Raw genomic sequence first — 18071 nt, forward strand, 5'->3', positions numbered from 1 at the left:
TGTGTGTGTGTGTGCGCGTGTGTCTTTGCATGTGTGTGTGTGAGTGTGTGTGTGTCCGTGTGTGTGTATATGTGTGTGTGTGTCTGTGTATGTATGTCTGTGTGTGTGTGTGTGTGTGTGTCTCTGTGTGTGTGTGTTTGTGTGTGTGTCTGTGTGTGGCTGTGTGTGTGTTTGTGTGTGTGTGTGCGTGTGTGTGTGTGTCTGTGTGTGTGTGTGTGTGTGTATGTGTGTGTGTGTGTCTTTGCATGTGTGTGTGTGTGTGTCTGTGTGTGTATGTGTGTCAGTGTGTGTGTGTCTGTGTGTGCGTGTATATCTGTGTGTGTGTGTGTGTCTGTGTTTGTGTGTGTGTTTGTGTGTCAGTGTGTGTGTGTGTCTGTGTGTATATATGTGTGTGTGTGTGTGTCTGTGTCTGTGTGTGTGTCTGTGTGTGTGTCAGTTTCCGCTCCCACACTCCCACACACACAAAGCGGTAGCAGGTGCCCACAGATGCAGGTTCACACACACACACACACACACACACACACACACACACACACACACACACACACACACACACACACACACACACACACACACACACACACACACACACACCTGTTCCTGTTCAGCCACAAAGAGCCTTTTTTTTTTTTTTTTTTTTACAGTTTCTTTGTTTGGTGTAAAAAAAAAACCTCCTTTAATCTCTGACTACCTGAGGCCTCCCCACACCACACCACACCTCCTCCCCACACCACACCACACCTCCTCCCCACACCACACCTCCCCCCCTTCCACTTCCCCAAAACACTTTCATGTGGTGTCCTTCCTGCTCTCTCTTCTCCTTGTCGTCACTTTGTCATGTCAACACAAACACAAACATGCAAGAATGACCACGTTTGTTTGTTGTCTTTTACATCTTTGTCATCAGGAGGAGCAAGTACAGTAAAACCAAGCAGGACTCGGAGGAAGAGAAGCATCTTAATCCAGGTGCACACACACACACACACACACACACACACACACACACACACACACATGACCTATGCAGCTGTGACACAAGGTCCATGTGTCCAGGAGTGAAGATCTACGTGGACCCCTTCACCTACGAGGATCCTGACCAGGCCATCCACGAGTTCGCCAAGGAGATTGACGTCAGCTGCATCCACATCGAGAGAGTTATCGGCATGGGTCGGTACCGACACACGCGGGCGCCTAATTGGCACTAGGGTGGTCCCCATACCAATATTTTAGTACCGGTACCAAAATGTATTTCGATACTTTTCGATACTTTTCTAAATAAAGGGGACCACAAAAAATGTCATTATTGTCTTTATTGTAACAACAAATGTTAGTGTACATGAAACATATGTTTATTATTGTCGTTTAGTCCTTCAATAAAATAGTGAACATACTAGACTATAAATAAAATAAATAAAATAAAACTAACAAAAAAATAACAAAAACATAATCCAGACCACAGATCATGACAACTAGACAACTTGTCTTTTAGTAGTAAGTAAACAAACAAAGACTCCTAATTAGTCTGCAGTAACATATTGTGTCATTTATACACCTATTATTTTGTACACATTATGAGGGACAAACTGTAAAAAATGGATTATTAATCCACTTGTTCATTTACTGTTAATATCTGCTTATTTTCTGTTTGAACATGTTCTATCTACACTTCTGTTAAAATGTAATAATCACTTATTCTTCTCTTCTTTGATACTTGACATTAGTTTTGGATGATACCACACATTTAGGTATGGATGCGATACCAAGTAGTTACAGGATCATACATTGGTCATATTCAAAGTCCTCACATATTTACTGAGTTTATAAACATAATATGAATTTGAAAAAATTGAAAAAATATCGGTGTAATCATAGTATTATCGACTAGATACACTCTTGAACTTGGCATCATTACAGTGGATGTCAGGTGTAGATCCACCCATGGCATTTGTTTACATTGTGACGCCGGTGAGCTATTGTGTCCTCCTACGGTGTGTATAAGCATGTTTAGCTATTCCTCGTCCTCCAGTGATAATGCTACATGTAAGAAACTTACTTTACTTGTGTAGTGGATTGTCCAAGGCTTAAACAGCAACAAAAGTGAAAGTTTATTTACTCATAGTAAAAAGTGCATAAGTTGGATTGTTTTGTCCCTGCAAACAAACGGCTATCCTCCGGAGGACACACAAAAAGCAATCTCTCTCGAGTCCCGGTCTCGCTGCCATTTTTATCTGTCTCTTGGTGCGTCACTCTGTTTTTTTCTCGTGCGTCACTCTTGTGGTCTTCGACATGTTTGTTTTTGCAACATCCTTGGATCCCTTAATCATACTTAGACAATCAAAACATTCTGTGGACAGGTTGGCACGACTTAATATTCACTTTTGTCCCACACCCGGTCCATTCAATGGCACAGAATAGAAGAGAAATTAAATGAGCGTACATTCTTGACAGACATGAAATATAGTTCAAAGGTCAGAAATTCTACTACACTTGTCGCCATGGAAACAATGATTAGTGATTTAGAAGTCTGTCTCAAAGCAGCTCTTCCTGAGGGTGTTTCAGTGTTATAACTTCACCTTTATCTTTACTTTTTACACCAAAATGCGTCCATTCTCCCTTTTCTGTCTACACACTGTGTCTGCTTGTAAGTACTCTGTGTGTGTGCGCTGCCGATTGTGACGCCGGTGAGCTATTGTGTCCTCCTACGGTGTGTATAAGCATGTTTAGCTATTCCTCGTCCTCCAGTGATAATGCTACATGTAAGAAACTTACTTTACTTGTGTAGTGAATTGTCCAAGGCTTAAACAGCAACAAAAGTGAATTTAGTACAACAAGTTTATTTACTCATAGTAAAAAGTGCATAAGTTGGATTGTTTTGTCCCTGCAAACAAACGGCTGTCCTCCGGAGGACACACAAAAAGCAATCTCTCTCGAGTCCCGGTCTCGCTGCCATTTTTATCTGTCTCTTGGTGCGTCACTCTGTTTTTTTCTCCTGCGTCACTCTTGTGGTCTTCGACATGTTTGTTTTTGCAACATCCTTGGATCCCTTAATCATACTTAGACAATCAAAACATTCTGTGGACAGGTTGGCACGACTTAATATTCACTTTTGTCCCACACCCGGTCCATTCAATGGCACAGAATAGAAGAGAAATTAAATGAGCGTACATTCTTGACAGACATGAAATATAGTTGAAAGGTCAGAAATTCTACTACACTTGTCGCCATGGAAACAATGATTAGTGATTTAGAAGTCTGTCTTAAAGCAGCTCTTCCTGAGGGTGTTTCAGTGTTATAACTTCACCTTTATCTTTACTTTTTACACCAAAATGCGTCCATTCTCCCTTTTCTGTCTACACACTGTGTCTGCTTGTAAGTACTCTGTGTGTGTGCGCTGCCGAACATGCTCCTCCGCTCGCAAAACCGTCATGCCCGTTAAGTTCAAGTTCAAGTTAAAGTACCAATGATAGTCACACACACACTAGGTGTGGCGAAATTACCCTCTGCATTTGACCCATCACCCTTGATCTCCCCCTGGGAGGTGAGGGGAGCAGTGAGCATCAGCGGTGGCCGCGCCCGGGAATATTTTTTGGTGTTTTAACCCCCAATTCCAACCCTTGATGCTGGAATTGGGGGTAAAAAATAAAAAAATTAACTTTTTTAGAGGCGGTATAGTACCGAATGTGATTGGTTAGTATGACGGTACTTTACTAGTACCGGTATAGCGTACAACCCTACTTGGCACTGACGTCTGCTGTTTGCCGCGCAGGAGAGTTCGGGGAGGTGTGCAGCGGGCGGTTACGCGTGCAAGGAAGGCGAGAGGTGTACGTGGCCATCAAAAGTCTGAAGGCGGGGTTCTCGGACAAACAGAGGCGGGACTTCCTGTCTGAGGCCTCCATCATGGGGCAATTTGACCACCCCAACATCATCAGACTGGAGGGTGTGGTCACCAGATGTGAGTTGCAGCACCCAGCGGGTCATAATGAAATCTAACCACGACCGTTGTGTCTTTTTTAGGTAAACCACTCATGATAATCACAGAATACATGGAAAACGGATCTTTGGACGCGTTTCTTCGGGTAGGTTCACTCCCTCCACGCCTGCGTCTTCGCCAGCTGAGACTTGATTGTGCATCGACTGTCTAGAAACACGACGGGCAGTTCACCGTCATCCAGCTGGTGGGCATGCTGCGCGGCATCGCCTCGGGCATGAAGTACCTGTCGGACATGAGCTACGTCCACAGAGACCTGGCCGCACGCAACATCCTGGTCAACAGCAACCTGGTGTGCAAGGTGTCGGACTTTGGCCTCAGTCGGGTTCTGGAGGACGACCCCGAGGCTGCGTATACAACCAGGGTGAGGCACATTGGCCTGGGCCTTATCCTTCTGGGGTTTACTGTATGTTACGGACTATAGACCACACCCGTTTGAAAGCCACACCCACTAAATACTGGTGGAAAACTTTTTTTTTCATGTATAAGCCGCACCGGACTATAAGTCACAGATATATACGTTGTGAAATGAGTTATTTACACCGAAAGATTGGATCGCTTGGAGTGGTGAGTGAAGAATCCGTACGAGTAGAAACGTTATGGACGCCTGGAAGACCAAAAAAATATATAAAATCAAGAATAGTATATGGAAAAACATATATTAGCCGAACCGGACTATAAGTCACAGATATGTACGTTGTGAAATGAGTTATTTACACCGAAAGATTGGATCGCTTGGAGTGATGAGTGAAGAATCGAAACGAGTAGAAACGTTATGGACGACTAAAAGACCAAACAAAAATATAAAATCAAGAATAGTATTTGGAAAAATTCCATATATTAGCCGAACCGGACTATAAGTCACAGATATGTACGTTGTGAAATGAGTTATTTACACCGAAAGATTGGATCGCTTGGAGTGATGAGTGAAGAATCCATACGAGTAGAAACGTTATGGACAACTAAAAGACCAAACAAAAATATAAAATCAAGAATAGTATTTGGAAAAATTCCATATATTAGCCGAACCGGACTATAATTCACAGATATATACGTTGTGAAATGAGTTATTTACACCGAAAGATTGGATCGCTTGGAGTGACGAGTGAAGAATCCATACGAGTAGAAACGTTATGGACGACTAGAAGACCAAACAAAAATAAGGAATCCAGAATAATATATGGAAAAAATATTTTCCCATATATTAGCCGAACCGGACTATAAGTCGCAGATATATATGTTGTGAAATGAGTTATTTACACCGAAAGATTGGATCGCTTGGAGTGATTAGTGAGGAATTTTATATGAGTAGAAACGTTACGGTCAAGAACAGTGTGTGTAAAAAATAATTTTCCATATGTTAGCCGAACCGGACTATAAGTCACAGATATATACGTTGTGAAATTAGTTATTCACGCAGAAAGATTGGATATCTTGGAGTGATGAGCAAATAATCCATACGAGTAGAAATGTTATGGACGACTAGAAGACCAAACAAAAATATAAAATCAAGAATAGTATATGATAATAGCCAAACCGGACTATAATTCACAGATATATACGTTGTGAAATGAGTTATTTACACCGAAAGATTGGATCGCTTGGAGTGATGAGTGAAGAATCGAAACGAGTAGAAAGGTTATGGACGACTAAAAGATCAAACAAAAATATAAAATCAAGAATAGTATATGATATTACCCGAACCGGACTATAAGTCACAGATATATACGTTGTGAAATGAGTTATTTACATCGAAAGATTGGATATCTTGGAGTGATGAGTGAAGAATCCATACGAGTAGAAACGTTATGGACGACTAGAAGACCAAACAAAAATATAAAATCAAGAATAGTATATGGAAAAAATAATTTTCCCATTTATTAGCCGAACCGGACTATAAGTCACAGATATATACGTTGTGAAATGAGTTATTTACACCGAAAGATTGGATCGCTTGGAGTGACGAGTGAAGAATCCATACGAGTAGAAACGTTATGGACGACTAGAAGACCAAACAAAAATAAGGAATCCAGAATAATATATGGAAAAAATATTTTCCCATATATTAGCCGAACCGGACTATAAGTCGCAGATATATATGTTGTGAAATGAGTTATTTACACCGAAAGATTGGATCGCTTGGAGTGATTAGTGAGGAATTTTATATGAGTAGAAACGTTACGGTCAAGAACAGTGTGTGTAAAAAATAATTTTCCATATGTTAGCCGAACCGGACTATAAGTCACAGATATATACGTTGTGAAATTAGTTATTCACGCAGAAAGATTGGATATCTTGGAGTGATGAGCAAATAATCCATACGAGTAGAAATGTTATGGACGACTAGAAGACCAAACAAAAATATAAAATCAAGAATAGTATATGATAATAGCCAAACCGGACTATAAGTCACAGATATATACGTTGTGAAATGAGTTATTTACACCGAAAGATTGGATCGCTTGGAGTGATGAGTGAAGAATCCATACGAGTAGAAACGTTATGGACGACTAAAAGACCAAACAAAAATATAAAATCAAGAATAGTATATGATATTAGCCGAACCGGACTATAATTCACAGATATATACGTTGTGAAATGAGTTATTTACACCGAAAGATTGGATCGCTTGGAGTGATGAGTGAAGAATCCATACGAGTAGAAACGTTATGGACGACTAAAAGACCAAACAAAAATATACAATCAAGAATAGTATTTGGAAAAATTCCATATATTAGCCGAACCGGACTATAAGTCACAGATATATACGTTGTGAAATGAGTTATTTACACCGAAAGATTGGATCGCTTGGAGTGATGAGTGAAGAATCCATACGAGTAGAAACGTTATGGACGACTAGAAGACCAAACAAAAATAAGAAATCCAGAATAATATATGGAAAAAATATTTGTCCATATATTAGCCGAACCGGACTATAAGTCGCAGATATATATGTTGTGAAATGAGTTATTTACACCGAAATATTGGATCGCTTGGAGTGATTAGTGAGGAATCCATACGAGTAGAAACGTTACGGTCAAGAACAGTGTGTGTAAAAAATAATTTTCCATATGTTAGCCGAACCGGACTATAAGTCACAGATATATACGTTGTGAAATTAGTTATTCACGCAGAAAGATTGGATATCTTGGAGTGATGAGCAAATAATCCATACGAGTAGAAATGTTATGGACGACTAGAAGACCAAACAAAAATATAAAATCAAGAATAGTATATGATAATAGCCAAACCGGACTATAATTCACAGATATATACGTTGTGAAATGAGTTATTTACACCGAAAGATTGGATCGCTTGGAGTGATGAGTGAAGAATCGAAACGAGTAGAAAGGTTATGGACGACTAAAAGATCAAACAAAAATATAAAATCAAGAATAGTATATGATATTACCCGAACCGGACTATAAGTCACAGATATATACGTTGTGAAATGAGTTATTTACATCGAAAGATTGGATATCTTGGAGTGATGAGTGAAGAATCCATACGAGTAGAAACGTTATGGACGACTAGAAGACCAAACAAAAATATAAAATCAAGAATAGTATATGGAAAAAATAATTTTCCCATTTATTAGCCGAACCGGACTATAAGTCACAGATATATACGTTGTGAAATGAGTTATTTACACCGAAAGATTGGATCGCTTGGAGTGACGAGTGAAGAATCCATACGAGTAGAAACGTTATGGACGACTAAGAGACCAAACTAAAATATAAAATCAAGAATAGTATATGATATTACCCGAACCGGACTATAAGTCACAGATATATACGTTGTGAAATGAGTTATTTACATCGAAAGATTGGATCGCTTGGAGTGATGAGTGAAGAATCCATATGAGTAGAAACGTTATGGACGACTAGAAGACCAAACAAAAATATAAAATCAAGAATAGTATATGGAAGAATTCCATATATTAGCCGAACCGGACTATAAGTCGCAAATATATACATTGTGAAATTAGTTATTTATACCGAAAGATTGGATCGCTTGGAGTGATTAGTGAGGAATCCATACGAGTAGAAACGTTACGGTCAAGAACAGTGTGTGTAAAAAATAATTTTCCATATATTAGCCGAACCGGACTATAAGTCACAGATATATACGTTGTGAAATTAGTTATTCACGCAGAAAGATTGGATATCTTGGAGTGATGAGCAAATAATCCATACGAGTAGAAACGTTATGGACGGCTAAAAGACCAAACAAAAATATAAAATCAAGAATAGTATATGATAATAGCCAAACCGGACTATAAGTCACAGATATGTACGTTGTGAAATGAGTTATTTACACCGAAAGATTGGATCGCTTGGAGTGATGAGTGAAGAATCCATTCGAGTAGAAACGTTATGGACGACTAAAAGACCAAACAAAAATATAAAATCAAGAATAGTATATGATAATAGCCAAACCGGACTATACGTCACAGATATATACGTTGTGAAATGAGTTATTTACATCGAAATATTGGATCACTTGGAGTGATGAGTGAAGAATCTATACGAGTAGAAACGTTATGGATGACTAGACCAAACAAAAATATAAAATCAAGAATAGTTTATGGAAAAACATATTTGTCCATATATTAGCCGAACCGGACTATAAGTCGCAGATATATATGTTGTGAAATGAGTTATTTACACCGAAATATTGGATCGCTTGGAGTGATTAGGGAGGAATCCATACGAGTAGAAACGTTACGGTCAAGAACAGTGTGTGTAAAAAATAATTTTCCATATATTAGCCGAACCGCACTATAAGTCACAGATATATACGTTGTGAAATTAGTTATTCACGCAGAAAGATTGGATATCTTGGAGTGATGAGCAAATAATCCATACAAGTAGAAACGTTATAGACGACTAAAAGACCAAACAAAAATATAAAATCAAGAATAGTATATGATATTAGCCAAACCGGACTATAAGTCACAGATATATACGTTGTGAAATGAGTTATTTACACCGAAAGATTGGATCGCTTGGAGTGATGAGTGAAGAATCCATACGAGTAGAAACGTTATGGATGACTAAAAGACCAAACAAAAATATAAAATCAAGAATAGTATTTGGAAAAATTCCATATATTAGCCGAACCGGACTATAAGTCACAGATATATACGTTGTGAAATGAGTTATTTACACCGAAAGATTGGATCGCTTGGAGTGATGAGTGAAGAATCCATACGAGTAGAAACGTTATGGACGACTAGAAGACCAAACAAAAATAAGAAATCCAGAATAATATATGGAAAAAATATTTTTCCATATATTAGCCGAACCGGACTATAAGTCGCAGATATATATGTTGTGAAATGAGTTATTTACACCGAAATATTGGATCGCTTGGAGTGATTAGTGAGGAATCCATACGAGTAGAAACGTTACGGTCAAGAACAGTGTGTGTAAAAAATATTTTTCCATATATTAGCCGAACCGCACTATAAGTCACAGATATATACGTTGTGAAATTAGTTATTCACGCAGAAAGATTGGATATCTTGGAGTGATGAGCAAATAATCCATACGAGTAGAAATGTTATGGACGACTAAAAGACCAAACAAAAATATAAAATCAAGAATAGTATATGATATTAGCCGAACCGGACTATAATTCACAGATATATACGTTGTGAAATGAGTTATTTACACCGAAAGATTGGATCGCTTGGAGTGATGAGCAAATAATCCATACGATTAGAAACGTTATGGACGACTAAAAGACCAAACAAAAATATAAAATCAAGAATAGTATATGATATTAGCCGAACCGGACTATAATTCACAGATATATACGTTGTGAAATGAGTTATTTACACCGAAAGATTGGATCGCTTGGAGTGATGAGCAAATAATCCATACGATTAGAAACGTTATGGACGACTAAAAGACCAAACAAAAATATAAAATCAAGAATAGTATATGATATTAGCCGAACCGGACTATAATTCACAGATATATACGTTGTGAAATGAGTTATTTACACCGAAAGATTGGATCGCTTGGAGTGATGAGCAAATAATCCATACGATTAGAAACGTTATGGACGACTAAAAGACCAAACAAAAATATAAAATCAAGAATAGTATATGATATTAGCCGAACCGGACTATAAGTCACAGATATATACGTTGTGAAATGAGTTATTTACACCGAAAGATTGGATCGCTTGGAGTGATGAGTGAAGAATCCATACGAGTAGAAACGTTATGGACGACTAGAAGACCAAACAAAAATAAGAAATCCAGAATAATATATGGAAAAAATATTTTTCCATATATTAGCCGAACCGGACTATAAGTCGCAGATATATATGTTGTGAAATGAGTTATTTACACCGAAAGATTGGATCGCTTGGAGTGATTAGTGAGGAATCCATACGAGTAGAAACATTACGGTCAAGAACAGTGTGTGTAAAAAATAATTTTCCATATATTAGCCGAACCGGACTATAAGTCACAGATATATACGTAGTGAAATTAGTTATTCACGCAGAAAGATTGGATATCTTGGAGCGATGAGCAAATAATCCATACGAGTAGAAACGTTATGGACGACTAAAAGACCAAACAAAAATATAAAATCAAGAATAGTATATGATAATAGCCAAACCGGACTATAATTCACAGATATATACGTTGTGAAATGAGTTATTTACACCGAAAGATTGGATCGCTTGGAGTGATGAGTGAAGAATCCATACGAGTAGAAACGTTATGGACGACTAGAAGACCAAACAAAAATAAGAAATCCAGAATAATATATGGAAAAAATATTTTTCCATATATTAGCCGAACCGGACTATAAGTCGCAGATATATATGTTGTGAAATGAGTTATTTACACCGAAAGATTGGATCGCTTGGAGTGATGAGTGAAGAATCGAAACGAGTAGAAACGTTATGGACGACTAAAAGACCAAACAAAAATATAAAATCAAGAATAGTATTTGGAAAAATTCCATATATTAGCCGAACCGGACTATAAGTCACAGATATATACGTTGTGAAATGAGTTATTTACACCGAAAGATTGGATCGCTTGGAGTGATGAGTGAAGAATCAATACGAGTAGAAACGTTATGGACAACTAGAAGACCAAACAAAAATATAAAATCAAGAATAGTATATGGAAAAAATATGTTTCCATATATTAGCCGAACCGGAGTATAAGTCACAGATGAAATGAGTTATTTACACAGAAAGATTGTGTAAATGTTTATTTACATGCCTTAATTGTTTCCAAACGGTGTCCGTGAAACGGCAGTAAAACGGCTGATCAAACAAAACAGAAGTCATCGTCATGGACCCACTAGCTGCTCAAGCTAGCTCTCCAATCAGCTAAACAGACTCAATAACTCCACGATGATGTTTTGGTGAATTTACTTAGAAATTTGTGAAACTGAATCAATACAAAAAGAATGCCGTTGTAAGTTAATAATAATAACAGACACTTGTAAATGTGTTAGCATATTAGCTAATGCTGACTGCGCTAGCTTGATTACATTACGGTAGCACGTACAAATATGCATGAAAACATTCCTACAGACGTCACACATGGGACGCTTTAGTAAGTAAGAATAGTTTTAGTTATATTGTAAAACATAGAAACGTCGCTTGGAGTGATGAGTGACGAAACCATACGAGTAGAAACGTTATGGACGACTAGAAGACCAAACAAAACTATAAAATCAAGAATAGTATATGGAAGAAAAAAATGTTTTCACCATTCCACCTAAGCACCAAAACATTTTTCTTAATTGGGAACAACAAAACTACCTTTTTTTTTTCTTTAAAAAAATTCCAGGAATTCCGAAATACCCATTTAATTTCAAATTGTTACTACGTCAACACTACAGCATCAACTCGTCCAAAAGTTTGCGCCGTAGCACAAACAATAACACACCTTTTCTGTGTCTTTGCTTGTGGTTACATTACATTACGGTAGCACGTACAAATATGCATGAAAACACTCCTACAGTAAGTATGAATAGTTTTAGTTGTATTGAAAAAGCTTACAAACGTTGCTTGGAGCGACGAGCAAAGACTCCATACGAGTAGTCACGCTATGGACGGCTGGGGGACTGAACGGCACGGTTGAAAGCGCTAAATGCTAGAACTCGTCCAAAAGATGGCAGCTTAGCACAAACAATAAAACACAATTTCAGTGTATATTTGCTTCTTTTTTCTAACCATTAGTATTACGGCTGTCAGCGGAGAAACATCCATAAAGTAGCCGCACCATTTTATAAACCGCATGGTGCAAAGTGTAGGAAAAAAGCAGGGGCTTTTCGTCCAGAAATTTGGGTAATTGGACTTGTGTGTCAGTGGATGCACCGTCTACTAATAAATAAATTAAAATAAATGAAATAATAATAATAATAATAATAATAAATTAAATAAATTAAATAAATTAAATAAATTAAACAAAATGTTCTTGTTATTGACTGACCAAATAATTAAAGGGGCTGTTTGCAACTTGCTCACAGTCCTGTTTGTCAAACCAAAAACAACATTAACGGCTACTTTATGTTACCATCAGTGGTTCAACAGACCCTTTAACTGACTGAATGACCAACTAACTGGTAGACTAACTAGTTCATTGATATATAAACTGGCTGACTAACCAACCCATTGGCTAATTGACTGACTGACTGACTATAACTACCGCATTTTTCGGACTATAAGGTGCACTTAAAATATTTTAATTCTCTCAAAAATCAACAGTGCACCGTATAACCCGTATGTATCAACTCTAGTTGTGCTTACTGACCTCGAACCAATTGTATGTGGTACATGGTGCAATTGTAAGCGTGACCAGGAGTTTAGTTTAGTTGAGTCTTTATTTGAAGGGACAATGAACAGAGACATGAAGCTCAAAGACAGATATGTTCTGTACCACATTAGAGCTAAATAGCTCATTTCCATCTGCAGTCCCTGGTTACCTAAATTAAAAATACACAAAAACTTGCGATCAAATTATAACAATTAAGTTATACAATAGCGTGTACTCAAATTACGAAAAATCATAAAATGCCCTTTCATTGACACATACTTATACATTATAAGCACACCTCTCCTTTACATTATAACACATAGGCAATGCAGGACTTAGACTTTGACTTAGTGATTAATTACCTATTACTAACTCACAAACAAACTGCCTGACTGACTAAATGACTGACCGTTGGACCGAGTAAAAGACTAACTCGACTCTCAGTGACTGTTTTAACGAGCAAATTAATTGATTGGCTTACTCAGCCACTAACTCACTGACTGATTAACAGACTAAATAACTAAACGGACTGACTGGATAACTTTGACTGATATACCAACTGACTGACTAACTAAATGACAGGCTAACTAACTACTTAGCTACTCAATTAAATGGCTGATGGACTAACTGGTTAGCCTGCTAAATGACAGACGAACTGGCTCATTGATTAATTGACTCAATAAGTGACTATTTAACCAACTGATCCAACTATCCAAGGACAAGTGTATATTTCCAGGGAGTGACGTTGCACCTCTTGATTGTTCCAGGAGGCCATTGGGACCTACCTTTCTCCAGGAGGAAAGATTCCTATCAGGTGGACGGCTCCAGAGGCCATCGCCTACAGGAAGTTCACCACCGCCAGCGACGTGTGGAGCTACGGCATCGTCATGTGGGAGGTCATCTCCTACGGCGAGAGGCCCTACTGGGACATGAACAACCAGGATGTGAGTATTTTTAGCTTCTCTAACCTACAAGAAGTCTCATTATCGGAACAACCTGACAAGTCCACGTTACAAAACATCATCGTAGCGCTTGCTGTGGTACTTTTCAAGATGTTGCGTTCGTACGTATGATGGATTTTATCATAAACGGTAAGCTGCGATAAAACCCCCGACATTTGGTATTACGTTTTCAACTAACATCATCGAAAAACCGCGAACGATAACCGACTGGCGCTAGCTCGCTAGCTAGCTTAATGCTAACATGAATATAAAATACATACATTTTTCTCCCCATTAAGAAAGGACATACCCCAATATGAAGTTATATAAACACATCTAAACTATGGCTATAACACACAGGTGTCTACAACAGGAAGTGAACACCCGTGACGTCACATGTAAACAGGAAGTAAAGGAATGTCAACACTCAATTTGCCGTAGAAAGTACATGTGTGCCTACTTATTTTAGTTATTAAAAACATATAAAACTTGGTTAAAAGTTTTGAGTGTGTCTATAAGTATTTATTGAGTACATTCAACAATACCGTGATAATATTGATCACCCTGATCATTTCTGTCACTTAAACCGTTATAAGAAATGTTAATTTATTTACGTCCTGTGTAAATATATTATATATATATATATATATATATATATATATATATATATATATATATATATATATATATATATATATATACATATATATTTATATAACACATAGACAATACATGCTCTTGTTCACATCTGTCTTCACTTGTAAAAATCAACCATTATTTTATTACAAACCCCGTTTCCATATGAGTTGGGAAATTGTGTTTGATGTAAATATAAATGAAATACAATGATTTGCAAATCCTTTTCAAGCCATATTCAGTTGAATGCACTACAAAGACAACATATTTGATGTTCAAACTCATAAACTTTTTTTTTTTTTTTTGCAAATAATAATTAAGTTAGAATTTCATGGCTGCAACACGTGCCAAAGTAGTTGGGAAAGGGCATGTTCACCACTGTGTTACATGACCTTTCCTTTTAACAACACTCAGTAAAGGTTTGGGAACTGAGGAGACACATTTTTGAAGCTTCTCAGGTGGAATTCTTTCCCATTCTTGCTTGATGTAGAGCTTAAGTTGTTCAACAGTCCGGGGGTCTCCCTTGTGCTATTTTAGGCTTCATAATGTGCCACACATTTTCAATGGGAGACAGGTCTGGACTACAGGCAGGCCAGTCTAGTACCCGCACTCTTTTACTATGAAACCACGTTGATGTAACACGTGGCTTGGCATTAATGGTGCCTTCACAGATGTGTAAGTTACCCATGTCTTGGGCACTAATACACCCCCATACCATCACACATGCTGCCTTTTACACTTTGCGCCTAGAACAATCTGGATGGTTCTTTTCCTTTTTGGTCCGGAGGACACGACGTCCACAGTTTCCAAAAACAATTTGAAATGTGGACTCGTCAGACCACAGAACACTTTTCCACTTTGTATCAGTCCATCTTAGATGAGCTCAGGCCCAGCAAAGCCGACAGCGTTTCTGGGTGTTGTTGATAAACGGTTTTTGCTTGGCATAGGAGAGTTTTAACTTGCCCTTACAGATGTAGCGACCAACTGTAGTTACTGACAGTGGGTTTCTGAAGTGTTCCTGAGCCCATGTGGTGATATCCTTTACACACTGATGTGGCTTGTTGATGCAGTACAGCCTGAGGGATGGAAGGTCACGGGCTTAGCTGCTTACGTGCAGTGATTTCTCCAGATTTTTTGAACCCTTTGATGATATTACGGAGCGTAGATGGTGAAATCCCTAAATTCCTTGCAAAAGCTGCTTGAGAAAGGTTTTTCTTAAACTGTTCAACAATTTGCTCACGCATTTGTTGACAAAGTGGTGACCCTCGCCCCATCCTTGTTTGTGAATGACTGAGCATTTCATGGAATCTGCTTTTATACCCAATCATGGCACCCACCTGTTCCCAATTTGCCTGCTCACCTGTGGGATGTTCCAAATAAGTGTTTGATGAGCATTCCTCAACTTTATCAGTATTTATTGCCACCTTTCCCAACTTCTTTGTCACGTGTTGCTGGCATCAAATTCTAAAGTTAATGATTATTTGCAACAAAAAAAAAAGTTTATGAGTTTGAACATCAAATATGTTGTCTTTGTAGCATATTCAACTGAATATGGGTTGAAAATGATTTGCAAATCATTGTATTCCGTTTATATTTACATCTAACACAATTTCCCAACTCATATGGAAACGGGGTTTGTATTTATAATTCCTACAGTTGACCAGGTGTGTCCAAATATTTTGCAACTAAGGGCCACATACTTATACATTACAAGCACACCTCTCCTTTACATCATAACACATAGACAATACATGTTCTTGTTCACATCTGTCATCACTTGTAAAAACAACCGTTTATTGCAGGGGTGGGCAATTAATTTTTACCGGGGGCCGCATGAGCTACCCGAGCACTGCTGGAGGGCCACATCGACAATATTTCAATTAAATTTTGCTCAATATTATTTTTGATATATACCGTAAGATAAATAATAATAATAATAATAATAATAGTAATACTTCAACATAGTGTGTGTAACAGCATTCCATGACTAATATATATAACTTAACATTAATAATAAATGACAGTAAAATAAGCACACGTATGACTGAGGAGTCATAGTGTAACTTTGTGTGGTGTTTGAGTTGTCCGACTTTTTGTGTGGCCTTAAACGCACCAGTGGTTTAGTGCTATGCGTGTTGGTGACAGATGACAAGTTGGTTTTGGCCTGGTTTGTACGGCAGAAAATGACTAGTTTTTCGAGATAGAATTGTTTTACTCATGTTTTTGGTGTGGTTATGTCCGAATATAAACAGTTTTGTTCAATAAAGTGATCGATATAATTCCTGTCCTCGAAGCATCTCGATAGACGTTACAATAATTGAACGGTGTTCAATTGAACGGTGTTGACGAACACCGTTAGGGCCGCTTGTTGTCACTGTCACTCAAAGTTGCATTGCAAAATTACATAGAATAAATATGTTTATTTTGTTTATAATTCAGATGGGATTTGATTTGGTGCGCGGCATATACTTGCTGCGCGCAGCGGACGCTTGAGCAGTGCGCAATTGCGCAGGCACGCACCTTAGGTGAGGGGACGTTGCTTTGCAGTTCATGTGTTGTTGAAAACACGCCATTCCTCATCAACTTTTCTCTTTTTGGCGTCTCGGGTGTAAAGCGTGCATCACTTGTCGCTGCATGTGCACCTTCACTCGCAGGTTACACACGGACACACGCCCATAAATAATACTTTTCAAAATAAAAGCAGCACAGTTGTATTGCGCGCACGACATAGATGTTTTTTCAACTTTATTTTGTAATTGCAGTTGTTCACATTCACTCACAATCACGCACACGTCCACACGGAAGTAATACAAACAACGATTTTCAAAACAAAAGCAGCACCGTTGTATTGCACACTCCACATAGATACTTTTTTAAATTTATTTTGTAATTTATAATCGGCCTCACGCGGGCCGGACAGGGACGCACAAAGGGCGGATGCGGCCCGCGGGCCGCAGAATGCCCAGGTCTGGTTTATTGTAATAATTCTAATTCTTACAGTTGACCAGGGATGTAGTACAATGTCATACAGTAGTTTCCTCGCCGGCCAGTCGCCGGGACAAAACCCGATTTTGTGCGCAACCGGTTCTGTGTTCAAAGGTGTGCCCGCGGAGGCAATTGTGTGAACTTCAATGAAGCTCCTTGATGTAGAAGAAGACATGAAACAGGCAGCGTCTCTCTGATATTTTTTAGGAGGAGGACAAACAAAGCCAAAACGAGTGTGTGTTTAACCTCTGCTCCTCGGCTAAGATTTGGCTGCGTTGGCTCTCCAACCAACACGCATTGACGTGGCCATTCCACCTACATGCACGTTTAGGAGATTATAGGCGGGTCGATTGAGTCCATGAAAGGGAGATCTGAAGGTAAAAACAGTCCTTTGTGGAGCTCATTTGCATTTTTTTTTTTACTCTTCTTTAAAAGAGACTTGAAAAGCTCTTTATGTTTATTAGCAACGCCACTTGATAGTTGGTGTTTGCTCATTGCTATGCAAACTAACAGATGGACGACACGCCAATGTGAGTGTGCTGGACAGCTGGGTTGTGTGCCAACACCATTTTACACGAGGTTGGCGAAGCTCTCCTTCTCCCTGCTCCTTTTCAGACACTGAACGTGTTGTTGCACATGTAGAAAATCAACTAAACTATCATCAAAGAGTGGTGGCTCTACTTACTACTAAAACTTTTCAGGGGTATTACAAGATATACTA

At 38.3% G+C, this 18071-nt stretch overlaps 1 protein-coding gene across 1 annotated transcript in view; it reads left to right on the top strand.

Annotated features, from left to right (window-relative positions):
* The window catches only part of LOC133631569 (ephrin type-A receptor 4-like), a 48192-nt gene that overhangs the window by 26999 nt on the left and 3122 nt on the right, over positions 1–18071 (top strand). Inside the window, exons 6-11 of the mRNA XM_062023905.1 lie at positions 908–966; positions 1054–1167; positions 3767–3952; positions 4015–4076; positions 4143–4352; positions 13556–13732. Coding sequence (XP_061879889.1) covers positions 908–966; positions 1054–1167; positions 3767–3952; positions 4015–4076; positions 4143–4352; positions 13556–13732 — 808 coding nt within the window. The remainder of the gene's footprint in view (positions 1–907; positions 967–1053; positions 1168–3766; positions 3953–4014; positions 4077–4142; positions 4353–13555; positions 13733–18071) is intronic.

This window comes from Entelurus aequoreus, linkage group LG16, assembly GCF_033978785.1.
Source record: "Entelurus aequoreus isolate RoL-2023_Sb linkage group LG16, RoL_Eaeq_v1.1, whole genome shotgun sequence".
NCBI classification, from domain to species: Eukaryota; Metazoa; Chordata; class Actinopteri; order Syngnathiformes; family Syngnathidae; genus Entelurus; species Entelurus aequoreus.